Raw genomic sequence first — 26733 nt, forward strand, 5'->3', positions numbered from 1 at the left:
ACCTGGATGTGTGTAAGACAGGTTATGACACATTTTCTCCTTGACAGAGAGGAAGGAGGGTCCCTGGTTGAGCCTACCCACAGGAGCAAGAGGACAAGGCTTTGTTCTGACCACACCACTGAGCTCTTACTGACAAGACACCACACAGGGGCATATTTGCTACCCTAACAGAGAGTTACAATGATCAGGTGCAGGGCAGAGCTGCAAAGTGCTCGCTGTAGCCTGGTGGGGATTGGAAAGCAGCCTGGTGGGGATGGTGTGGTGCCCTGGATCTGCTGGAGTCCAGCAGCACTGATGGCTGTTCAGGGGGAATTTCAGAAGTGACTGAGAAACTTCAGCTCCCACTGACTTCAGCTTCTGCTGTTAATCTGCTTATCTTTTCACCACCAAAATACCTGACCCCTGATTATTGGTGCTGTTACAACTCTTGCATTTGAAAGACGGCTCTTGACCCTAAGGCAGCCAGCTCTGGAGGCAGTCTAGGTGTTCCTACAGAGCCTCTTCTCCCAGCCCTGGAACACGCTGCCCTCCCTGGGTCCTGGCTTTCACTGGTGAGTACAGCCCAGGATGGCCAGTGGAACTGGAGCAATGCCTCATCATAGCGGTGCTGGTTTCCACATGTAAGTGGCTGCTCACAGACTCCTCTGCATCTTTCATTTTGACAAGGAGTAGCTTTTTTAAAACAACTCAGATCACACCTGAGAGTTCGCCTCAGAGACAAGTGCCTGCCTGGCCAGGAGGGTGGGCTCTGGCCTGAGGGCCAAATTCTCACTCCCCTTCCTTGTCTGGACAGTGTCAGTAAAGGACAGGATCTGTTGGGCTGCTCCCTAAAGCAAATGTTTGTCAGATCAGACAGAGCTGCTTACAGCTTGGCCAGCAGCATGGCATGCCTCGCATGGATGCCCACGCAGCTTGGCTTTCCTCCTGCCCACAAGTAACCCCAGAACAACTTGGACAGCATCCATGGGCATGCCAAAAAGGAGTGGGTGTGAGGTGCTGGCCATAATGGTGGGGTCACATCACAAGGAAAGGCAGCTGCAGCACAGCATGAATGAAATGCATTCAAATAGAGGAACTTGGAAAATGTCTGACCCATGCTAAAAGGCTGTATGAAAGCCTACTGTCAAATATTTGTCTTATCTTGAAGCAATAATCTTTATCCTCTCTCTTTTTTCTTTCAAATACAACACATTCATGAATAGTGAATAGGACACAGTCCTGTGCAATGTGATCTAGGAGGGCCCTGCTCAAGCAGGAAGGTTTGACCATACGGCCTCACCTTTCCAACCTTACCCATTCTGTGATTCTGTAATAGTGGTGGCAAGAGGTTCTGGGTTATTTGGATGCTGGAACACTGTGGGCAGAGCTCTGAGAGGTGAAGGAGCAACAGCTCTGGAGACTGAGTTTTCCTGTTTATCTGCAAAGCAAATGTGGTGTGAGCTGCAGCAGGGAAAACCTGCGCTCAGCCTGTCTGAGCCCAGCCCTGGGAGGTACAGCTGCCGGGGTTAAAGAGGAATTATGTCTCCCTGTCTTCTTCAGCCCTGGTCCTCTTGAATGAGACAGCTGAGAGTGAGCAGGATGTCTCCTCAGTGGCATCTCCTCATCTTTTCTGTGCAAGTCTCATTCTGGTGGTAGGAAGTGGTACAGAGTAGGTGCCTTTGCCAAAAATGTATTTGTCTTCGCAGCACCTACTCTGCTCTCCATCAAGAAACTTGTCAAGTTACAGTTGCAATGGGGTTAGTCCGTCCTCTGACTTGTGAAGGTTGGCACTCAGGGCCGTGGCAGTTGCTGGTCTTCCTGCTGGTCCTCTGCTTGCTGCCCCTGGCTGTCATTCCTCCTCTCCTGTCCACCTGAGATGTTCACAGGACATGCTGCATGTGTCACAGGGATGACAGTGATGCTCCCACAGCCTCTCATTCTTCAGCCTGAGATCTGCACTTGCCTGCACAAACAGGCAGATGTGCATCAGCAAGTGTGTGTGTATGTGTTAGGAGGGTGATGTTTGAGCAGTGAATCCCTCTTTACACAAAATTATTTTTGGTCAGAGGGATATAGATGGGAGATACTCCATAGTTTCCTCCTCTTGTGCTGCTGAAACCAAGGGATGGAGGAGCTGTGCCCCGAGCTGACAAAGCTGGAGCCCTGAACCTTTGCCCTCCAGGCTGGAAGGGGTCTGGGAATGTAACTCTTGTATACTCAACTTTTGAAGGTGAGGGAGAAGCATGGGAAGAACGACTCCTGACCTTTCTCATTGGCAGGATTGGAAGGGATTTGGTGATCAAGATCTCTTGTGGCCTTCCAAATTAATTTTTGGCGCATGTGTAGGCCACCAAACAAAAGGAAGAGAGAACAAGAGACATGTCTGCCCCTAATCTCGTGGATTTATGAACCAAAGGTTCCTGAAACTCTTCAAAAAATCATTGTTAAATACATGTCCAAGGGACAGCAATGATGAGACAATACTATGGTTCACTGGCAAGGCAGGAGTGTGCTGTGAAATTTCTAAGCAAAATAGTAAAGAGAAGGGACAAAAGGGAGATGATGGAGAGGGTTGTTAATCACCCCCTTACCTGTCTCATCCTCTGCAGGTGTTATGTAGAAGACAGAAGCTCCAAGGTGGCCTGGTTAAACCGTTCTGGCATCATTTTTGCTGGAGAGGACAAGTGGTCCCTGGACCCTCGAGTAGAGCTGGAGAAGAGAAACCCCCTGGAATACAGCCTGCGGATCCAGAAAGTGGATGTCTACGATGAGGGGTCCTATACATGTTCAGTGCAGACACAGCATCATCCCAAGACTTCCCAGGTTTACTTGATCGTGCAAGGTAAGCAACGTGCCTGATAGGAGAGCAAAGAGCAAGAGACACAGTGGAGGGACCTGTATTTTCCTAGGAGAAGCTCCAGAGTCAGTAGCCTGTGTGTCCCTTACGTTTACACAGGAGCCACCAGGACTCTTCCCTTCCACTGCGGTGTAGCATGGTTTTACTCTGCTGTCAGGTTGTCCTTCTAAAAGTGGTGACAGAGCAGGGGACACCAATGATGCCAAGCCATATTCTAGTATAATGCAAACCTGGCTCCTGCCTCTGGTTGTTTTGGCACTGATGGGAAAGCATTTGTTTATAATGACAGTCTTTAGAACATTGTGCCTTCTCTCTTCCCAGAGAGCCCTCTGGTTTCTTTGCCTCCTCCTTCCTCAGGTTTCCTTTCTTTTTTCTTGCGTCAACAACCTGCTGTGCTGGTTTTTTGGCTTTCCATAGCCAACTCTTTGCAAGGCTGGGGAATTCATTTTCCTATGAGTTTTTCCATGCTGGGTCATTGGTTCACAGGGAGCGCTGTCACTAGGCATGTGTGAAACCTGGTACCTGAGGGCCCTACCACATACCTTATGTTGCCCTCTCCTTTTTTAACTACCCTCCTCCTGTGTGTGTTATAGGGAACAGGAAACTTGGTGAACCAGCACTGTCCTATTTGTCTGCCTGCATTTATGGTGTAACAGAGAGTAAACACTTTAAAGAGTTCATCAGTTACTGGTAAGGGCATTACTGAGTTTACTTGTTCCATCCTGTCCAGACCAGGATACCAAACAAATTAGTTTACCCAGTTTTGTTTAGTTTTGCTTTTAACCTTCATGCTATTTTGTCTATTTGACTATTTATATAAAATATTTAAAGAGCAGCTTAGGTGATAGATATATATGAATGTGTTTGATACATATTACAGATATGTTCAACTTCTAGATTATCCTTCAGGCAGGAATTTGCTATTTCTCCTGATTTGTCTGGTAACCCATAAGGCTGCAGATTTTATTTCCCCCCAGCAAGTTTTTGAATCGCTCTGATTATAAATGCACGCAGCAAGGGACTTTTCCTCTTGCTGGTACTACTTTGCAAACGGGGGGCTAAGTAGCATCCTAAGTGTTTATCTGCAAGGTGAAGGAGTCTGCACTTGTGGTCAGAGGTGATGCTTTACACGCAGGTGTAGTGAGCCAGAAGGCTCCTGGTTGGTTTTTTTGCACAGAATCCTCCCCCAGCAGCACGAAGAGCAGCCCACGCCCCCACACGGAGCAGCTCTGCCGGCTTGGCTGAGTGCTTGCTGTGTGAAATGCATTCCCCAGCCCTCGAGGTGTACCCTGCCTCGCTGCTCGCTACAGCAGAGCAGAGCCAGACCTCTGTAGGTGGTTTATTACTGGTGAAATCTCACAGCATACAATTTCCATTTACCTGTCAAGTAAAATATAGGGACAAATGAATTCTAGAGCCGTGCATATGTATTATTAATTTTATTTGTGCCTATTAGATATGGGCCTAAGCAGCAAAATTGAGTTCTCTAGCTGAGCTTTCACTTAAATACATGGGTATCTGGCTCTGAACTACTGCCACCTTTCTGAGAATGAGAAAATTTAGGTTTTGACACACCTGAACTCTGGATGCCTGTAAATAAGGTATCTGTGGGTAATCTTTGTTCTAACACCTGTCATGGATTTCATAGAAGACCCATTGAGATATTGTGCTTGCTGTAATCCTGTAATTAGGTGAAACTCATAGCTTTAATTTTTCTAAAACTAAATTTAATCTGGGAAAAAAGTGAAGGAAAATATAAATACAAAATCCTTTACAATTTGGAAGAGTCTTATTTTAAATATGTTTTAAAAATAATCTTAACTAATAAAACTAATTCAGTACAAAATAATATATGTTAGAAAATAATCCCTGTAGTCTCAGAGTATTATTTTCTTATATTGATTGCTATTTTTCTAAGCTTTGCAGGCTGTCTGCCTGAAAAATAGTCTGTTGCTAGTACAAATTAAAGGAGTTTGGATACTGAGTCATGCTAAACTATTTAGTTTTATTTATTTAATGTAGTTTATTTACTTCTCTTGTTTTCGTGTTCATACATTTCAAAACATAGGCGATTTGAAGCTCCGAGAATTCCAAATGTAAAAATAAATAATTAAAAAAAAATACAGCTCATAAAACATTAAATGACAGAATGGTCAACTGGTCTGCCTGGTAATCTGGGAGGAGAATTTCTGGAATGATGGTCAGTGATCTCCTTTGAACAAGCTCAGGGAAACAAAAACAAACCAGGATCAGAGACTCATTGCTAGCTTTGTGCACACGGTTGACGCCTGGATTTGCCAGTGAAGGATACTGCAATGACAGCTGCTCCTGCCCTGGAGAAAATGGGCTGTTTTAGGGCCATGCCCAGGCTTCCTGTTCTGCTCACTCCGTGTTGTCACTGAGAGATATTTCTGCTCCCCACTACCAAAGACAAGTCCTTAATCTCTCCCAGTTCAACTCCCTCATCTGTCTAGCCCCTGTGGTTACACAACTTCAATTACCCCTAGACACAAATGGGATAGATATATCAGAGACTAGTAAGTGAGTAGGCAGATCCTAGAGTGCTGTTGGAGCCCTTAAAACCGGAGACCCAGTCCATGTCCACAATGCCACCTGAAGAAGCCAGGCTTTGGTGTATCCTGAGTGTTTGCTGTGTTTAGATCACTGCAGTCTAATGGAGTTGCAATCTAGGACCAGGTCCTTTCCAGCCTTGAGAAAATCAGCTTTCCCTGGGGTGAGCTCTGCTTGGTGAACTCTGCTGGCCAGAGCTGCAGAAGTATATCACAGAAAGAGGGACGTCACCTCTCTAATGTATGTGCCCAAGTCCTTTAGTGTTTCCAAAGGAAGAGCCAGTTCTACTTTGTCAGCCAGCACCAGTCTCTGCAAAAACAGTCTACTTGGTCTGCTCCTTTCCTCTCGTGTGTATGTCCACGGATAAAATCCCTCTCAACCGGGCATATTGCTGTTGGGGCTTTAGGAGCTCTCCTGGTTTTTTTTTTTTTCCTGTTAAAGGAATTTTCCCCATACATGTTGCTAGGGGGACAAATTGCTGGGTACTTCAGAAAAACAAAAGAGGTGGCTATAGGGGTGGGGTGCATCTGGCTACTTTTGTTTCACCCGGGTGTGTGGGCAGTCGGTCCCCAGCGTTTGGACAGAGAGAGAGGCTACTTTCTTCGGCTGCTTTTCCTTCTGCTGGACAAGCCCCGGGATCCCAAAGCCCACCTTCCCTGCCCTGCTGGAAGCCGGGCTGTGGCTGCCCTGCCCCGCCGTTGTTTCGAGCCTTTGCTACGTTGTAGCCCTGCTTGCCCTGCCTGCCCAGACCCCGTTTGGATACATCTCGTCTGCCACCCGGGATTTGTGCTCGTCCCTGCCGTTCCAGCCTGCTGTTGCCCAGGGTCCGGCCGGACACCGGGATCGGCTGCCCAGGGGTTTGTGAAGCCTTTGTCCCATCCCTTCCCGGGATCCCAGGCCGCCAGTGCCGCGTGCTCCCCGAGCTCGCTCCGGAGCGCCCCCTGCAGCCGCGGGGGAACCATCGCACCTGCCCTGCTCACCGGGAGCCGCCAGCGCCCCTGCCGGCTGCGAGCGGAACTGCACCCGAGGGGAAAGGGCCCGACAGCCGAGAGGGCTGGCACTGGGTTTGGGATTGTTTGCTGGTACTGCCAGAGTTAATTGTTGTTTGTTTGACTTGTTATACACATACAGATATATAATAGTAAAGAACTGTTATTCCTATTTCCCACATCTTTGCCTAAAAGCCCCCTTGATTTCCAAGTCATAATAACTCGGAGGGAAGGGGGGTTGCATCTGCCATTCCAAGGGGGGCTCCTGCCTTCCTTAGCAGACACCTGTCTTTCAAACCAAGACAATTGCAGAGGTCTAAAAGGGGCGTAATGAAATGACACTTAAGAAAAAATCAGAACTTCATGGATAGCTTAAAGTAGAAAAAGTTGTCCTCCTAAATCTTTCCTGCTTTTCAAACATGAAGAAAACTCTGCTAGTAGAAGTAGGCATTCACTGCCAAAAGATTCATTAGTACAACTGTGGCCATCTCTTCTGTCTTTCTGACCCAGGTGGGCAGCACTGCTTGCAGTCCACTAGACTAGAAGAGGCTGCCCAGCTCAGTTGCTACCAGGTGCCGGTAACTGTGCTCTCTGCCTTGGGGTGAATGCACCAAGAGACTGCTCTGAGCCACCACCTCACTCAAAGCATTTTGTGCTGCTTCAATTTGGGTGTAATGGTCACTTGCGAAGCTTTCTGTTTTACTACCCCAGATATTTCTGCTGGTGTCTGATCAAAAGAGTGAACACTTGAAAGGACCTGCAAGAGATCTGGTCCTTCCCCATGCAGTGAGACAAGATCAGCTCTACAGTGGCTGCCCCTACCAGGTACTTTTTGAAGATGCCCTGTGCCCGCATAGCTAGTGCATGTCCATTATTTCACTCTCCTTGCATCTGGAGAGCTTTTATTAATGTATGATCCAAATTGATTTTGCTGCCAATTATTTCTGGTCCTTCCAAGACACAGAGTTGTTATTACTCCTTCTCTTCCTCAAAACTACCTTTTATCTGCCTGAAACCCCTTAATTCCTGTGTCTCAGAGATCTCTAGTCCAGCTTAACAGGCTCACTGCTTTCCACAGGTCGTATTTTTCAGCCCCTGTGGCATATATATTTCACTACTGTCTGATTTGTCTACATGTTTCCTTTAAATGTACTATCCAAAACCAAAACAAGAGTTCCAGTTTAGGATTCAGTCATGCAGATACAAGTACCAGCCATGTTTTGCATATCACACTTCACTTACCTAACCCCAGAATGAAATGAGATTTACCTTCTTTATATGAGTGCCTCGCTGCTTTCACTTATTCAGTCTTTCTGCCTTTCTAATCCTCTCTTACTGGTCTGCAGCTCATTCTTCTCTTTTGTATTTGAACATTAATTGTTTTCCCCCCCTTCCTGAGAATACTGCATTGTGCTTGCTGCTGTTGGAGGCCATCTGGTTGGTTTCTCCATGGAGACCACTTCAGTTTACTTATGATCCTGGGCTCTAAAGCACTTGCAACTGCCCCCAAGTTAGTGTCATCGACAAAAGTCAGGTGCCTTCTTTCTGTTCCATCATGAAGGTGTTAATTAAAGTATTGAAGAGATCAGGACACAAAAGCAGGCTGTGGCAGCAGCCCACTAACCCCTTCGTACCTGGTGGAGAGCGATCTGTTGATTGCAGCCCTTTGAAGCATCCTGATGGTGATTTAACATCCCCCATATTCTCTTAGCTTGTTGAAGACTGTCAGGTCTTCTGAAGTCAAGATATATCACATAATCACACATATTGCTTCTGCGTTATCTGCTATGCCAACTATCCTACAAAAAAGGGGAAATGAGGCTGGGGTGGCATGATATGTGTTTGCCAAAAGTACATTGCTTTTTTTCCCATTTACTCCATTATCATCTTCTCGGTGCTTATAAATGGGATGTTTAATCATTTGTTCCAGTATGTTGAGTGACTTGTTCCAGGAGAATTGAGTCGTAACAGGGACACAGTGGCTGCCCTGTTCCTAGCATTACCTTGGGTTCTTGTTCTTTTAGGGCTATATCCTCAAGCCCTTCTCAGGCTTAGATAACGATGAAGAAATTCCTATAGTCCTTATTTGTCTCATCAGGATGACAGGCACAAAGGCACAAAGATCTTAGCATGCATGGGGTTTAAAAATTTCTGCAATAAAGACCTAGCCCTATCCAAGTCAATCTGGAGGAGTAACTCTACTAGGAGGAGGCAAATGGTTGCTGTCCAGAGCCTTTATGGATAGGTATCATTGTTAACGGAGGTAGTCGGTAACTTTTCAGTGAAAAAAAAAAAACATTCCACTGGTTTTGAATTTGATTAAAATTTAATCAGGAAGGTTTTACAGGTCTGAGGTGCTTTTTCTGGTCAAAATCTGTGAAGACATTACCACAGCCTGTCTAAAACCTAACCATACTTAGCTGAGGTGTGAAGAGCTTCACATTCACATTTTTGCTCACAGCCTGGGACTCCTGCAGACTCACTAACATTTCTTGTGATTCCCAGTTATTGGTTGTAAAGAATGTGGGCTCTCCATTTGTTTAATGTTTCTTTCATTAAAAAAAAAAAAAAAAAAGGGCTTTGTTATTTTGGAAAATTTGGAAATGTCAGCAGCAAATGATCACAAAGAGGAATGCTTGTTTACTGGCCAGCCCTAATCACAACCCAAAGTGCATAGCAGCTAAGGCCAAATCCTACAGTTTTCTTTCTAACTGATAGGCATCAGTGTGGGAAAAGAAGTACAGAGTGTAGCCTTTCTCCATTATGAATTGCCTTTGTAGTGCTCCTTGCTTGCAAAGATTCAGACTCACTGGTCATTGTTTCAACGTGATATAAAGATGTATTTGTTGCTGCTGGGATTTAACCATAGAGAGTTTATTATTAACTCTATGAGTAGATTAGCTGTGCACCCTCTCAGTCCACTGTGCTGAAATTAGACTTTGTGCTGGTGACTGGTACAGCACAGAGAGATCCTTTACCCAGACAGGCAGCTGAAGCTAGTCTGGTTTCCCCAATACAAACTGCTCCACCAGCAAGGCTCTTAGTAGGACCTGGGCCTAGGGTTGAGGAGGGAGGGTGTTGTCCACCATCCCTGGAGGTATTTGAAAAGTGTGTAGATGTGCCACTTAGGGACATGGTTTAATGGTGGACTTGGCAGTGCTGGCTTAACTTGATGATCTTAGAGGGCTTTTCAAACCTAAATGATTCTGTGATTCTGTGATCTGCCCAGCTCTTGCCCTCATTTCTGAGGACAGCAATAGGGAAAGGTGATGCTTTGGACTTTGAGATTGTGAGAAATATTTCTGAGCAGAACTGATGCAAGGCACTAGAGTGTGTTTTCTAGGAGCCTGAAGTCAGACTTTAAGTGGAGGTAACTCCTGCTGGTCACCAGCTTGGGACCTGAGACAGACTGAGGTTCTTCTGACCAAATGTAGGTGTAGCTATTGCTGTGGGTCGTCTTGGACTCCCTTTGTAATAAGCAAGGAGACAAGGCTTTTCTCAGGCAAAGTCCAGCTCATCCTTAAGTAACCATCCAAAATTCATGAGACAAATTGAACGGTGGAAATTTCATCATCCCTCCACTGGCTGTAGTGGGAAGCCCAGACTGAGCAGTCCTTTTGGAGCCATGCATCCTTTTAACTTTTCCACACCACCTTCTGACAATCCTCACTGGTGTTTATTCCTACCAAAATATAGCATTGGTGGCTGTCATTGCTTGTTGTGGGGTGCTGAGAGACTGGAGCCAGGCTAGTCTTGAGCTCAGCAGATCTGTGGTGGGAGCCCACCTTCCCATGGCATTCCTGGCCTCTTTGGCCAGTGCTGGAAGCTGAGCAGTTTGAAGAGAGCTGAAGCTATTTTTCCTTTGCTAGCTAGACAGCAAGGATGTTGGAGTCAGATGCTGTTCTCTGAGAAATGCTGGCTTCCCTGCTTTGTGGGCACAGAGCCCAGAAGTCAGAGGGATCTTTCTGAGCACTAACACTGTAGTGTTTTTCATTCCAGGGAGCATGCAGTAGGTAAGAGCAAGAACAGACCACTCTGTCTTTTTCGGGACATAGAGCCAATGGGAAAATGACAGTGTATTTGGCATGCTGTTGCAAAGAATAATGAGATAACATGGAAATATGAATTTTCTAGGAGGAAGGAAGAAAGGTTATTTTACTGGGAATGGTGGGGGAGGAGAAATAAAAGATTGAAGGGAGGAGATAAATTCAGGTTACTACGGGGACTAAAAGAGTGAAGTCCAGTACATTTGGAGGGGAATGACAGCAGTTTGGTGGGGAAAATAAGCTGAGAGAGCAGGGGGTAGTCCTGGGGAACTGAAGCATCTCAGATCTTGCTGCACCACTTTGCTGTTACCATGGACCATAATTTCCTACCAGAAAAATAATTCCAGAATGTCAGGCACACAATAGTATTGGTGGAAATTTTTCTAGGTTTTCTGTGCTGGTTTGTTTTGGCAAAATCATGATGTGCAGGAAAAGGCACCTGGTGTTTCATAGGTTACCAAGGAATTTCCTTTCACTCCCCATCTAGTATTTTTATTGCCTCCCCATGGTGTCCTGGTGCCTCTTAACTTCTGTTTTCCTAACTCCAGGCATGGTTGGAACAATACCATGCAGCATAGGCTTTGGCTCTGTCATATTGGTCGGAGCTTAGCACTTCTTAGTGCATAAATCAAGAGGTTTTTCTGGAAATATTTTGGTGCTTGCTTTGCAGGTGCAGGCAGGAGACAAAAACAGAATACTTCAAAAAATGCTTACTCATTTTGGAGAAAGAAGTATAGCACAAAATACGTGGAATGCTTTCCTATGGCTGGGAGGAAGGATCTTGATACAATAATCCAAGTCCTTAGTGATATAAATCAGCTTAGTTTAAGTGGACTCTTCAGAGTGGTGTCAGCTGATATTGTGTGATTTTGTCTGATCAGCTGATTCTAGATTCAGAGCAGTGCTTTGAAAGGTTTTGCCTTGTTATTTCTCAGTCTGATGGTCTCAGTCTGTAGTCGCAAGTCTTAGCTCAGACTGTAAGACAGGGGAGTAGGGACAATATTTTTCTCTCAGCTCCAAACACAGCAAGAACTTTGTCCCACCACTAAGTCTGCTAGCCCTTGGGAGAACACAGATAACCATTAGCTGAGAGACTGCACATATCAATCCACTTTAAAGCCAAGTGTGTTCTGGCTCCCACTGCTGAAAAAAACACTGTGGTAGCACAATAGTTGCCTCGACTTGTCGTGAGCCTTGAAATTTGACCCCATTGGCCCACAACAGGATATGTCCCCTTGGATGTCCTAAGTCATAGGTTCCCATTGCCTGTTCTCTCCATGATGGCCAGTGTCTTGTCAGTAGCTAGTGATTCTTTCTTTTTTTTTTTTTTTTTTTGCCACATCCTCTTGAGATTTCTTTGCAGAAAAGAACTGTTGTTATAATTAGGAATAAATATCTTATTCATTTTACATGGCAAGCCTGTAACTGCTTAGTAGCTTGAAAATGAGCAAAAAAAAATTCAAAAAAATCTGATCTGAAGCTTTGGCTTTCTAACAGAAAATGATGAGAAAAGAGATATAGCTTGTCTCCATTAGAAACTTTAGGGTCAGTTTGTCTCTTTACTTGCAATGTGGGTGAAAGCTAAGGTTAATCATATTCCACATTTCTGTGTCTCAGATCAATCTTTCCTGTAGCTTTACAAGAAGGGTGCCCTCTTGACTAAAACCAGTCAAGAGGTCTGAAGGTGGGAGGCAATAGGACCTAGGATATGCAGCTGTGCTAACCCAGGCCTTGCAATTCCAGCCTTAGTGGAACAGTGTGTTCCTTTTGCCTGTTTTTCTTATTTCATCGGTGCCAGTTGAGTCAATACTGCAAATCTGCTATGCTCAAAACTCCACATGGGATGAAATTCCAGATTCCTGGGGTCCACCAGCTCATGTTCTTTGGTTTTGGCTGCTGTGTTACCATCTACAGTCATCATAGCTGTTTGTTAGTAGATGAGAACCTGGATCAAAATCTTGATTCCCCTGAAACTGAAGGAAATTTTGCTCCATTGGAGCCAAGATTTCATCTGAAATTGGAATTGGCTAGAAAGAGATTGTAAAATAAACCTAAATTGAGCCAGCAGTTCAAAAACAACATCAAGACTTATAGAAAGAACCACATTTCTTTCCTGCCTTAAAAGCTTTCCATTTTATTCTTTGATATTAATTAATTACAGAAATAAAGAAATTGTCAGTTCAGGGAAGGGAATAAGGAGATGGTGTTTCTAAAATGAGGGTGGGGAAAAGAAAGAGGGCATTGTCCCTGTGCTGTGCCTTCCACCACATTCTTGTGTCTGCATGGTGCAGCTTGACCCCAGCTGAGCCACGGTAACTGTGTTTCCTACCATTTATCTCTATCCAGTGCTGGCCCTCATCACTCCTGAAGGGATCTGTAGTCTGTCCTTTTGGTGTGTAGGCATGCTATGCCTTGTAGGATAAGCCTCCTGCTGCTCTCCACAAAAACAACGAATGATAAATCGTATTAGGTAATAGGTTTTCAGGGTCTGGATTTTGATGGTTTTTTCAGAGCTCCAGCTCTTGTTTTTATCTTTAGAAACATTGAAATTTCTACCCCAGTACCAGATCCTTTCACCAGAAAGTGAAGAAATACTCTGAGAAAATAATTACTTAATATCACATTTCCTGTATAGCTGCTAAAATGTCAGTAGTTGGCTGCTAGGGAAAAAAAAAACCACCAACAAAGTAACAGAATAGTGGTTTCATTTAACAAAGCCCAAGATGTGATAGCTAAGGGGAAAAAATAACTTGCCAAATGTGCATACAACAAAATAGGCAAAAAGGAAACAGATACTTAGACATATGGCTTCCATTTACATTCAGACAGAGAGCACTTTCTCAAAACCCAACCACAGCTTTTGAAAATGCCTTTTTTTTAAAAAAAGCAAATATTAGGTTTAAAAGTGTTAATTTCCAGCAGAAAATAGGAAAAACATTGCTCCTGGGAAGGGAACAAAGGTTGGTGTGAGCAGCCTGAGGGAACACAAGCACGTGGCCACTCTTGCTGGCAGTTCTGGGTCTCTACCTGCCACATCTCAGGCTATCAGTGGGCAGAGCTGTGGTAGCAGGGACCAAGCCCTGCTTAAGAAGTCATGGTGGTGTGTGAAAGTCTGAAAATACAATCAAAAGATACGATTGTTTTTCAAAAATGCATTGGGAGTGCCATCATTTGTCTGCCTCCCTTTTCCTGAGAGGGTCTTTGGAAATACCCAGATGGGAGTTGTGAGCTTTCCCAGTTCTGATATCAAAAGCCAGAGGCTACTGAGGCTTGAGCAATGCTGCTTTTAAATTTCCCTCCTTATTCATGTGTCAGATTTCCCTTACACTGTCTATTTGATGGTGTGGTCTTGTGCTTCACCAGCCTCTCATAAAATCTTCTAGGAATGTCTTAATTTATTATGTGGACACATATAAGAATGAGGAACAGTTCTTCAAAAATAAAATTTTTGGGGCTCCTCAAACAGAAAAGTCTACAACTGCATTTTTTCACCCTTCCATGAAGGTTACCTTTAAAAAAAAAATCTGTGGAGAAAAAAAATTGATAACTAGGTAGGTCCTCTTTAATGAAGCAAGAATTGTATTTTGGTGATAAGTTTTAATTTAGGGCAAATAATTTAATTGGAATGATTCATTAATTTTGGGGTGCGTAAATTGGGCCTCTGGCAGCCTATTATCTTCTTTATTCCTTTCTGTGTCTTCTCTATCGGCAGCATAAGAAAAGCCTTTTGCCTTTAATAAGGTAAGGAGACACTCCCTTTGAATGTGTGGAGAAGGGACTGTCATGGTGCAAGGATTTGAACATAATGGCATGTCACCTTTAGGTGCCCTCAACTTGCGAGACACTCAGGCTGCAGGACCAGTGAGTTTGTTTTCACACTGTCTGGGCATGTGGATACTCAGCTCTGCATAGGGTGCAGGTGATGTGGTGGGCCTGGGGCATCTGGCCTCATCATAAGAGAGGTTGGTAGCACTGCTTGGTGTTTTGAGAAAACTCCCTGCAAGGAGACCAGAGCTATGCCACCAGAAGATGTTCTGTGTTAGGGCTGGAGTACTGTAAACTGTACTCTGAGTCAGTGGGTGACTGGGACATCCCCTCAGGTTTTGTTGACTGGGAGGATCAGCTCTCAGCTTTGGTATATAGCAAGTATGTCATTAATGTGTTATGGGTAGACAGGCAAAGTAAAAGAGTAAGGAGCCTTTCTCAGGGAGAGAAGCCAAGAAGCAAGATCATAAGCCTCAATTCCACATGGCCCTCACGCAGGTGCTGCAGCAGCAGCTGTATTCTGGAGAGTCTCTTCAAAATGATTGTCCCCTTGTTAGACTGATGGGAATGTGACTTTTGGGTATGTTCCTGTTTTGAATGCGAAAAAAAAAAGAAAAAAGTCTTTGGGAATAAGTACGATAAATCTCCCCAAATAGCTACAGCACAGACTGTGCAAAGTAGAGGCCTTATGACCTTGACTATACAAATCCAGCTATGGTTTTAGGGATTATGACTGCATAGAGCTCCCAATTCACAATTTTACCTGAAAGATAATCCACTTGTTGACCTACAAAATGAGGTTAAGAACCAAAGTTCATAGGGAGATCACCCCTCATGATCCTGTTTGAAGGGAGTGTTAACAGGGTGGCAGTGACTGTTTCTCCTACTGTGTTTTTAACTATTTTTATTATGTTTCACATAATTCATGTCATGTTTGTATTCCAGGAGAATATTTATAGCTGTGTAAAGCCTGTGGACCACCTTCAGAATTCAGGTAGACACCTTGGTTTTGCCTGTACATCCTCTGACGATAGTATCAGGGAAAGCCCTGGACTCCAAGCTAGATGGCACAGACTGACTCATGTTTGTGGTATTTGATGGCACTACTTTTTGGAATGGCTAGAACATGTCCACACTACATTGGGCACTGGTGAGGAGGGCTGTTCTCTTCTCTGTTCCCTGTGGTGACCCTGTGGCCCTAAGACATGCTTCTTTTCTGGTTGCTTGGTTTGTTGTTTTCTGGTTAGAAGTGCCTAAAATAAAGCGAGGGCTAGGACACAGTCTGGCAGACTGGTGCTTTTATAACCTGATGCCAGAGTGTGTGTTCCATGGCACAAGAACATATGGAAGAATTTAAAAGCCTGGGGTTTGTGGAGTTGGTGTTGGAGGACTTTCGCTGGTTGAGGAAGCCAAACTTGGCATCATCTGCATGTCTGGAGTGTGCTGTCCATATCAGCTGTGCTTGCTCCTGCTCTGAGAGGGGATGCACTTGTTCATTTCGGGAAAGAGCCTGAGAGTGATCTCATGGTTGTGCCCATGGCTGCCCAAAGGACGACTGGAGCAAAACTAACAGACTGTGGCTTGCTCTCTGGAGCAAAAGAGAACAAACCACATTGGCAGTATAGGCTTTGCCGTTCAAGGTCATAAAAGGTTTATCCCTTTTTAACAAATCCAGAGGGTTGTGTGGTTCTGCTAAATAAATTGCACGGGGACCCTATCAGAGACAGGACTAAAACCCAGGTTCAGAGATAAACATCTGTCACTTAGTATTTTAAGTGTGACTCTCTGAAGGTGTTGCATCTCTTGTCCGTATGGACACTTACTCTTGCAAACAGAAGTGGTGCACTGCAGCTGAGATTCATCACACTTAATCTCAGACATCTGAGTGTTAGTAACACAAATCTAAACTAGTCATCTGGCCCTCATCTGTAGTCTGTTGTGAGAAGGTGGCATCTTACTCTTTCTGTTGTCTGCCTTGAGATAATGTGATAGATCATTCCCCAGAAGTCCTTTTTACTTTGGACTACATGAGGAATGTAAATTACTAATTTAGATTTACACAGCAAACTTTTCAATGTCTAAAATTTGATGACATGAATCCACTTAGTATGTCTTTGCAGGAAAGATGAAACCACATAAAAGACTAGTTCTAGACACTCTGTCATTACCCACAATCTGTGTTCTCAGCCGCATTGACAGGTCTTGACTATTCCTCTTGCCATAACCTGGACTGTGTGACATTAAATAGTATAACAATACCTTTTGTTTTAGTCTATAATCTGTTCTTTACTGGACAATGCTTTCAGTTATAATCCCAGACATATTTACCTGTCCTTGCAAAGGGCAGCTGAATTCCCCTCCAAATCTCTTACTTTAAGCCTGATATAAATTCATACAAGTTATCCCAGTGAAAGGTTAGAGTCTCCTTGATTGGATACTCTTGCCTGCTCTTTCCCATTGAGCCAGAGGGTAAAGGACTCCCCTGAAAAGATTTCTGCACTTCCTGCCACCAGCCCAGCACAGCCTGAGGCACAGACTAAATTTTTCACGAGACAAGTATTGCTATTCTAGCCCAAAGTGTTCCAGGGTACTTAATTTTTCTCCTAGATTTCCTGCTGCCCCATCTCTCTAGTTCTTGAGATCCTTTGAGACATCACTAGTGTTAGACCCAAGTGCTTCTTACTGTCTTCTTTCTTCTCCCTGGAGGTAAAACTACATAAGATTTAAAAAAATAATTCCAGGTATTTATTGACTTGCAAATGCAGTTCTCAGGAGCAGCAGTGCCTATTGTGTATCAGTGCTGGGTGCTGCCATGCTTGTGTCCATATCCAGTGCTTCAAAGTCCATTACTTCCTATGAATTTCACAGTGTAATCCTCTTCTTCCTGGGGTTCAAGGGCACACTGTGGACTGGTCTCCCTTCCAGCCCTTTCCACTCCCTTAAAAAAAACCCAACAAAATTTCCACCTTCCAAAAAAAAAACGAAACCAAAAAACACCTCTCCATCTCCATTTATCTAATCATATTGGGTTTGTGGGCACGTTTTCTGACAGCAATTGCAGAAACTCTCGAGTCTGCACCTGAACAGCAGAAACTCCTCTCTTTGGCTCCCAGATCAAATCAAATCGGTGTTTATTTCATTGCCCTGATAAATTTTTTATTAACTGTATTAGAAGTCTGTGAGGAAGAGAGAAGAGAAAGAGAAGAAAAAAGCTGTTCAGGAATGTAGACTGGGCAAAGTGCCCACAATTAATGGGGTAGCAGCAACCAGCGGGTATTTGAAAATTCACCGGTGCCAAGTGCCAGGAGGTTTTTGCTGCCTGTGACAGCTGGTCATCATTATCGGACGACTGCTTCTGTGTACATCTTAGATCTGTGTCTTTGTCTCGGACCAAGTCACTCTCAGTTTCTGTTTTGCAGAGACATACTGAAGCAATTAGGGCATGTTGGATGATTGTAGGGATGAGTGAACAGTGTTGGGTAATATACAAAAATTACAGTTTCTCTTCTATGCTAGCCCTAATTCCCATATCTCAAGATGAGCTTAAACCACCGTCCCAGAGACAGGCCTCCCTCAGCATTGTATGAATTTGAATTGCAGTTTTGCAGCTCTATCCAACTGCTTGGTTATTCCTTATTCATTGCTGCTATAGGGCACTTGGCCTCTTCAGAGATTGTTACAGCCCATTCTGAGTGATACACATCTTGAAGGAAGCAAATCCCAACACCTGATGCACCATTTATGTTGCTAAGTGTCCGCTGTCCCACTAATGAAACAGTGAGCACATAATCTTGGTCAGAAGCTGCAAACTCATTGGAAGCTGCTGAGGGCAAACTGAGACTACTGATATTGTGCCACCCAATTTGAGGAAGAGAATCTGTAAGGGTAAATTTCTTGTATGTATCTGCCAGAAAACCATCTAAGAGACAAAATGTCTCCTTGGGAATGCGGTAAATCCAGCAGAGAAGCCAAAGCAGAATAATTGATGTAGAGAAGCATCTCCGAAGGGTTAAGTACAATGCAGGCACATTCAGGTTGGAGGGAAGTGGCAATAGCATTCCTCCATCTGGGGAGAAGTCTGGGGAGATAAAAGCTTTATATCAGTTCTCATTGAAATTTTTGATCTGGAGCTCCCCACAAGGGGCAGTTGCTTGACTACATGTAAGTTTTTTTGTGCAGGAAGACTTCTTAAGGATCTAGAGGGCACTCAGCATGGACAGTGTCTGACATGAAGAGAATACATGAAATAGAAAACTGTCTTAGATACTATACCTGCCAGTTTTTTGCAGGTTCTGTTCCTCCTTGATCTGGTACACTCAGCCATTGGCCTGTTCTGGAAGGAGAAGCTCAGACCACTGATAGAAAGAGGTGTCCTGAACTCTTAGGAGGTGTAGTCATGCCTTCTCAGGAGCTTTCCAACACAGTACTATAGAGCTAACAGCAGAGTGACCTGATTTTTTTGAAAGGCGTATCTGGGGCACTCTTGACACCATGCAGGGAGGGAAGGAATGTTTTGGTTCTTTTTTGATGAATAGCTTTTTCTTTTCATGGCAGCCTCAGAAACCTCGAATGGGAAGAAATTGTGATTCTTGAGAAGGATGTGCCTTTCAGTTGGAGTGGTGACTGAAGTGTATCTTTAAGATAGCTCAGCCAGGAATGTTGAGTGTGGGAAACAAAGAGAATAGCGAGTCCTCCAGACTAAAGCTCATATGGGACACAGCACCTCAGCAGGGAAGGACAATAACAGGATTGTTTACTTTCTTTTGGTATGAACAGGTATCCATGCTGTGAACATTTGAACTTCTTTTTTGCTTCCACATCTTTGCAGTAAAATGTAGTAAACATTACTGTGCCAAAACCCAAGTACCAGAGGTATTCCAGACTGTGTCCCCACAAGCAATTGTGAGGCAGCATATGAACCTCACGAGGCACTAGCTGGCAGAACTCTCTAATTGGATCCCAGTCTGTTGTAAATCAGAGGGAAAATAGTTCTCATAACTTGACTGGTATTTTAGTTTATCATCAGTTAATGTTGCCTCTTACAGGGTCTCAAAATATGCCACAGTTCAGGTTCTCCAGTGAATTTGTTCATTAGAGGACCAATCACTGAGCTGTCTGCCATGGCAAAGCAGGTATTCTTGTCATACATCAGCTTTTTCTCCTTGCCTTTTGCTGCTAGTGAGTTCTTGCCATCCCTATTGTGTCTTCATTTCAGTTGTTCACAGTGACACAAAATGTCTCCTGCCTGAGGTCAATCTCCCTGTGATAAAAGTCTTCCACAGAATTAGTCAGGCTGGAAGACAGACAGGTATCAAAAACATAAGCCTTCAGAAAATGGTGGCAGGCTGTCAGTTCCCATTAGCTAATGCTACCTGGGCAGCCTGCTGACTCTTCACCATTGTAGGTGGGAGAGAGAAGTTTTAATGAGCAGCAGAGGGAGTGGAGAGGGGAAAAAGAAGAAAGTAGTTTAGAATAGAAGTGATACTTCTGGTAGTGGGTGACACGCATACATGTGTGCATGTATATGCCCATGTAGTAGTTGAGAGCTGGTTTATATCAGTGCAATTTCACTGACTTCACAGAAGTTGCTCCTGATGTTTTCCAGACCAGTGCTGGGGTATGTTGGTTTGGATGTAGGTGCAGAAAAACCCTCAAACCTCAATCCGACTTGCCAAGTATTTAAAGAAGGTGTGTGCTCCTCTGTGGAGGTCATAGCTAGGACTAGCAAGAGCAAATCAGGAATGGGATGTATTCAGCTGTGAAATAGCCTCCCAAGGGCAAAGGTAGAAGAGTCATTTCCCAGAAAGTTTAAAGACTAGTTGGCCAAAACACTATTAGATATGCAGCAGAGAACAAACCTGCCTTTCCGAATGCCCCCAGCCCTGGAAGATAGAGTAAGTGTGCAAATGATTCTTCTGTCTCTAGAGTACATGAACATCTGAGATCTGAATTGCTGCAGGTCCCATTCTTCTCCCTAGCATTCGACCTACATTTAAATTCTAATTGACTTAGAGTGAAGACTCGTAAAGCTCTCTGTGTTTCGCCCGGATGCTGAATCCTCAATGAAAATATAAACTGTGTCATTAGATGTTGGGCGGATGTTGAGCATAAAGGAGCTGGTTTAAGCTGAAAATTGCACAGCTCATTCCAATTAGTCATTTTGCATATAAAACGCTTGCAGTGTCTATACTTTTAGAGAGCAAAGGCATTAGTATAACTAAATACATCCCCGCTGGATATTTTTATTCACACAAATGTTGATGCTGAGCTAACGATGGAGATGTCATGTGCCTTGTTTGGTTTTCTGGACAGGTGCAACATCTTCCGTCCTACTGACAGCCATTTTTACTTCTTCAGGACATGCATTGTCTGCCAGGGCCCTGAGTGCACTCACTGGACCTTGACCAGTCTCTGCAGGGGTATCCACCTACCCTGTGTCCAGGGTCTCCATGTAAGCTCAAGTCTGGATCTGTGTATTAGGTGTACCTGTCCTCAGCTGGGTCTCTGGTGCCACCTCTTGGAGGGACCTTGGACCTGGGTGCTAGGTAGCATATCTCGAACTTTTATCTCTGGCCTTGTTTTCCTGCATGGACCCTGGATCTGGTTCACCATATCTGGGGCTGTTGATGAACCATGACACCAGCATCTGGCTTTGCCCTCTCTTCAGGTCCTAGGGGACTATGCTGAACTGGTGAGGACACAGCCATAGTCATGCTCAGCACAGTGCCAGTACGATCTATGCACTGTGCAAATTTTGGGTGGGACTTACCTCACTGACCTGTATTCTTCTAAGAGGTGTCTAACCTGAGGAAGTCTTGAAATGCTGGGAATGAATCAGCCTCTCAAAATTATTCTCTATTCATTGACTGGAGGGTTAGGTTAAAAATAATAGAATCATAGAATCTGAATGTTTTTGGTTGGAAGGGACCTTAAATATCATCCAGTTCCAACCCCCTTACAATGGGCAGGGACACCTTCCACTAGACCAGGTTGCTCAAAACCCCATCCAGCCTGGCCTCAAACACTTCCAGGAATACTTACATTAAATATGTTATTTTGGGAGAGTAAATTAACTGAACCACAACCCTTAAAATTTGTGTGTAAATTCTACTGTAGTTTGTTTTCTTAAGAAAATTGTGTTTATGCCTCTACCGACAGCCTGATTCTGATTATCTCTGGAAGAGCAAATATGTTTGTGTAAGCAGGAGGAGAGCTGGATCAGCATTAAAGGTTTTGAGTAACCCAAGACAAAATAGCTTCTCTCTCATTACTGTCTATCACTAGTAAGGTGCTTGTGGGCCTCCCAGTCTTTCTTCGGCTGAGCACTAAGAACTCCAGTTCAGTTTTAATCATCAGAGGGAACCTTGCATACTGGTGCAGCTTGCTTCATGTATTATATGAAATTTTTAGAAGCATTTTTCTCTGTCTTGCTGTCCGTCCTGAAGGGCTCCCCTACAGAACATTCACTACAGGGAAGGGAGTCTAGCTTGCTGTCGAGATTTTATTCAGTGTTTGGCCATTATGCTGTTGAAGGTTGGGGTGGAAATTAGGATTGTAAATTCTGTCTCTTGAGTTTAAAAGGGTTTTGACTCTTTAGATATGAAGCCAGCAGAGCTCTTGGCAGCTCCTGGCCAAAGGAAGAGAGATCTTCAACCCCTTAACTGGAACTCTTTACATACAGTACTGTAGTGTCAGCAGTAAGGCTCAGGAATGATCAGGGAGATAGCTCCCTGAGCAACTGTGGTAGCATGTTTCCACTTCCCTAGGAGATTTGGGATTGCTAATGCTGATCTTCTGATGTTTGGAAATGCAAGGCTCTCAGTCCTCTTCTCCTATCCTTTGGAGATGGACTGCCTGAGAGGTTTGACTTCTCCCTTGTTAGGGGTGCAAAGGGCACACACTCAAAACCGTTGTGTTTGCTCCCAAAGCTGTTGAAGATCAACAACCAATGCAAAGAAGAGAAGGAAGTAAATATCTCCTTATGTTAGGCTTGCTTTGATCTGTTTAGGGCCCCAAGAAAACTTCTGGGGACTTCCATGTTACTGTTGACTGTTGTGGAAGATAATCAAATACTGTGACAGCAGAATCAAAGTCTTTAAATAGGTTAAAAAAAATAGGTTGCACCTCATCCACAGGGCATAAAAGGAAAGAAAAGAAAAAAAAAAAAAAGTTGCGTTCTCCCTGTTCCTCCAGAGCAAGTAGCTGGTTGTTGGCAGAGTTTCTCTGCCTGAAGGCATCACAATATAACATGTCTCATAATGGCTGCACACCTCCTGCTGTGAGCTGTGGGATTTGGAGAAGAGGTACCCAGGCTAGCCAGGAGAGCAGCACACACAGCTGGCTTCCAGCTGCCATTGTCATCCTGTTACCTGGCACTGCCTTCTCATCACCTCATGAAGGTGAGGCAGGGCTCCTCTGCCAGCCGGGCTGTCCCTGGCTCATCCCACCATGCCATCTGTGGGTGAGCTTCACCTCATCTCTAGGGGAGTACAGGAGCAGAGAAAACAAAATGTTTGTGATGGGCAAACAGGCAGCACTCCTCCTGCTAAATACTGAGTGGGGAACTGCAGTGGCTGTTCCTGGTACAAGGCAGTGGAAAAGCTGAGGCCAGCCTGACTGAGCAGATCAGAGGAGGCAGGAGGGAAAGGAGACTTTGCTGTCCTTTAGAGTAGAGAGGAAGGTCACTCCTGTGTTTGGTACCTACTGGGGTTATCTAGATCCAATCCTATGCTGTGCATCAGGCTTCCAAATAGCTTTTGGGGCTAAATTCTCTGACCCCCAATTCTTCACTTGTAAGGCTGCATGCAGAAGGCTTGCGGACCTTGCAGCCTTGGGGCATGCACCTGGCAGATTCTCAGAAGTGATCCCATGTTATCACAGGTAATGAACATACAAAGCTCCACTGCACAAACAGGTGGTGTTTTCTGCCTTAACTGGAAAGCTGCAGCAGAAACAAAGAGTTTTGATGGCCAACCTCCTCCCGATTTCAGTTTAAATACCACCCTCTTGTTCCTGGCCATCCTATCCTTTACCTCCAGAAAGATTCAAATTGGAGGAATATCCCAGGGAAGAAATGCTAGTGGTACTAAGGCTGTTATTTGGATGTGGGGACAGGGAAGCAGAGGCTGTATGATGATGTGAGTAGGGCAGTGATGCCCTGTATTTGGCACTGGTGAGGCTGCACCTTGAATTCTGTGTTCCCAGTACCAGAAAGACATTGAGGTGCTGGATCATGTCCAGAGAAGGGCAATGGAGCTGGTGAAAGGTCTGGAGCACAAGTCTGATGAGGGGCAGCTGAGGGAGCTGAGGTTGTTTAGTCTAGAGAAAAGTATGCTCAGGCAGGACCTTATTTACATCTACCTGTAACGAGGTTGTACTGAGGTTGGGGTTAATCTCTTCTCCCAGGTAACACATGGTCCGACGAGAGGAAATGGCCTCAATTTGCACCAGGGTAGGTTTGGATTGGATATTAGGATATTATTTCATGCCTGAGAGGTGTCAAGGCCTGGAACAGGCTGCCCAGGGAAATGGTTGAGTCACCATCCCTGGAGGTATCTAAAAAATGTGTAGATATGGTGCTGAGGGACATGGTTTAGCGGTGGGCTTGGCAGTGCTGGTTAATTGTTGGACTTGATGATCTTGGAGGCCTTTTCCAACCTAAACAATTCTATGATTCCTAAGCTAAGGAAGGGGTGAGGAGCTAGTCTGCTTTTTACACCTGGAAAACCCAGACAGAATCCCTGTCATGGGGAGAGTGCAAAAGTAAGAAGCAAAAAAGTCACCTTGAGTGCAGCGGGGCGGTGAAGAAAATCTCTGCATTTTACATCTTAATTAAATAGCAGGGGGATTACACCAAAGATCCTGTGATGTCACTGCTATGCCATAATGCTGGAAAGACTGAGGAAAAACAAAGTGCTTTTTGCCTCTCTCATTGATACAAACTCTTGGCTATGCAGGAATCTATTTTTCCAGAGGAGGTTAACAGGGAGAGGCTCAGCTCTTTACCTCGCTCTGTTTCCTTTAATGAATTGGGGTCTTCCTCCACCGTACACACAGACAGAGAAACAAGGGAGGGTGTGCAATCAGTTCTCACTCAGCTGGCCAACGAGATGTGAAATAGGTTCCAGGGTGGATGATACCCTTGAACGAAGTCACACTGACTTGTTTGCTGAGATAATGTATGGATGCTCCTTCCTTTAAAGGCTCCCATTGTAATTGAGCCCTGGCGCCTGGTAACTGGTAGCGAGTGGGTAACTTGTTACTTCCTAATGCAGGTTAAATGCTGCAAGCCTTGTTCACAGCATCTTGTCCAACTGTCCCAACTGCTCTCCTTGCCAACGGAAACGTGCCCTTCAGGGAAGCCCTGAGCCGTGCAAGTGTCAGAGGGATTCCTGCCTCCTCTACAGGCATCCCAAATACAAAGTGTTTTCTACTGTGGAAGTCATGGTAGGCCACTCTGGCTGTTTCCCATTTAGTCCGGGGCATTCTCGCTCTGCAGCTCAGGCTGTCACTTCCATTTTTTGCTTCACATGCACTGAAGCAGCCTTTTTTCCCATTGACAGCTTTCCTCGTTCTGTGTGTTTTCTCCTTCTCATCTTGCATTTATTTCTTCCTTTTCCTTCTCTCACTTCCTGTTGTCCGTTTTTATTTTTTCACCTTCTGCCAAAGTACAAGCCTGGGGGGTTTGCTGCTGGTCCCCTTCCTAGTGTGTCAGTCATTCATATTAGCCACAGTAAGTCACTTTTCCCACCCTATCTCATTAATGCCTCAATTTCTCTATGGATATATTTAGGATGATAATTAGGTGTTTCACCAGTGCAGGAATTACAGGGCTTGAACAGCATGCTTTTGAGGTCCTTGATAAACACTGATAATGAAGCCCATGCAGTCAGGCTGTGGGAAGACACACAGTAGAATAAAGGCTGCCCCTGGCACAGACTAAAACAAACCCCATTTTTAGTTCCCTTTCATGATGGACTTCATAGACTTTGGTAGCCATGGTGTCCAAGTAGATAATGTAAGGGGGAGGAACAAACCCAGACTTTTCCTCACCTTACTGTTCTTTGAGCAGCCACATAAAGCTTCCTCTTGTCAGTACCGACTGGCTCTCAGAAGCCAGCCCGGCAGTTGTTGTGGGCAAATTAACTTAATTTAATTTACTGTCTGTTAGCACAAACTTTTAATTTCATGTTTGGCTATTGAGAAACAAAAGAAAAGAAACAATGCAACAAACACTGATGGAAACTCCTTTCCAACTGCTTCCCCAGACTCAGCCTCACACCAACACCTCTCCCTCCACCTCGAGACCACTCTCTCCCTCTTTGACCACATTACATTCAGTCCCTGCAAGTCCCTTGGGTGACACAACACCCAGTGCAGGAGGTTGAGCTGGTATGTGAAGGTTTCTTGTTGCTGCTCCTGGTTTCCTACCTTTGTTGTCCCCTGCTCCTTCCTTCTTACCCTTTTCCTGCTCCAATCTGGGTCCTTCACAGGCTGCAGTCTCTTCAGGAGTGTCACTGCTCCAGTGTGGGTCCCCCATAAGCACTGTATCTCCAAATTACCGCTCAGCACACCATGCCTTCATCTAAGAGCTGTTCCCAGCCCTTTCCACAGCAATGTCCCTTTTCACATGCATCCTTCTGTACCTGCTTCTCTGTCCCCTCCTGTGCCCCCTTGTGTGCGTCCTCACGCCTCCTCCCTTGTTTCTGCTTGTTTCTCTTGTCACACTTCCCTATATGTCCCCTCTGGAGCTTCCTGCCCCAGTGGGGCCACCCTCCTCTACCCCTGCTGGGACAGTAGGGCTGGGACTACCCTGACTGGCCATGGAATTGGGGTGCAGTGGGTCAGTGCTGGCTTTTGTAGAGCTGATGGGACCAACTGGGACTACTGTGGAGTGACCTGTTTCACCCAGGGCACCTAGTGCCCTCCGCCCCAAATCAAAACCTGACTGTTAGGGCCAAAAAATCGTGTACAGCTAAAAGAAGGACAAGATGCCAGCCCAGCACTGCTTACCCCAATGGTGCAGACAGATATCTGCATGCGCTGTGCAGCTGCTGAGCAAACAAAACAAATCTGAGTGGGTCACTGGCTAATTGCTCAGTTTTATGGTTCCTCTTGCAGCTCTTCCAATGTGCTTTCTGTCTCAGCAGAGAATCAAAACCAAGGTGCTTTTCCAGCAGTTTGCTGGATTGAGAGCTGTTTGCTTTGTATTTTCCAAGCAGTCATGATTTTGGGGTGGGAATATCAGCTTTTATTTTCCCCTCTTGCCACCACCCTGATCAGTGCTTTGTTTAGTGGGATAGAGTTTCTCATCTGGCAGATGCTTGCATGAGAGGGGCGGTTTTGCAGAGGGCTGTGCAGATGTTAACGTGTCAGTCCTCCTCCAAATTGGAAGTGACGTGCCTGTCAAAGTCGGGCAGAGCAAGATCCCTGGAAAGGTGTGGGAGCAACTCTGCTAATGTCAGCTGAGCTATGCTAAAGCAAAAACAGTGCAAGAGAATGGAGGATGAGATACACTGAGAGCAAG

The 26733-nt window shown here is 44.9% G+C and overlaps 1 protein-coding gene across 3 annotated transcripts in view; it reads left to right on the forward strand.

Annotated features, from left to right (window-relative positions):
* The window catches only part of LSAMP (limbic system associated membrane protein), a gene marked incomplete at its 3' end in the record, with an annotated part of 307230 nt that overhangs the window by 139575 nt on the left and 140922 nt on the right, over positions 1-26733 (forward strand). For all 3 annotated transcript variants that reach the window (XM_082278778.1, XM_082278779.1, XM_082278780.1), the window contains exon 2: positions 2589-2821. In XM_082278778.1, coding sequence (XP_082134904.1) covers positions 2589-2821 — 233 coding nt within the window. The remainder of the gene's footprint in view (positions 1-2588; positions 2822-26733) is intronic.

The sequence above is a fragment of the Coloeus monedula genome, assembly GCF_965178545.1.
Source record: "Coloeus monedula genome assembly, chromosome: 3".
Taxonomy (NCBI): Eukaryota; Metazoa; Chordata; class Aves; order Passeriformes; family Corvidae; genus Coloeus; species Coloeus monedula.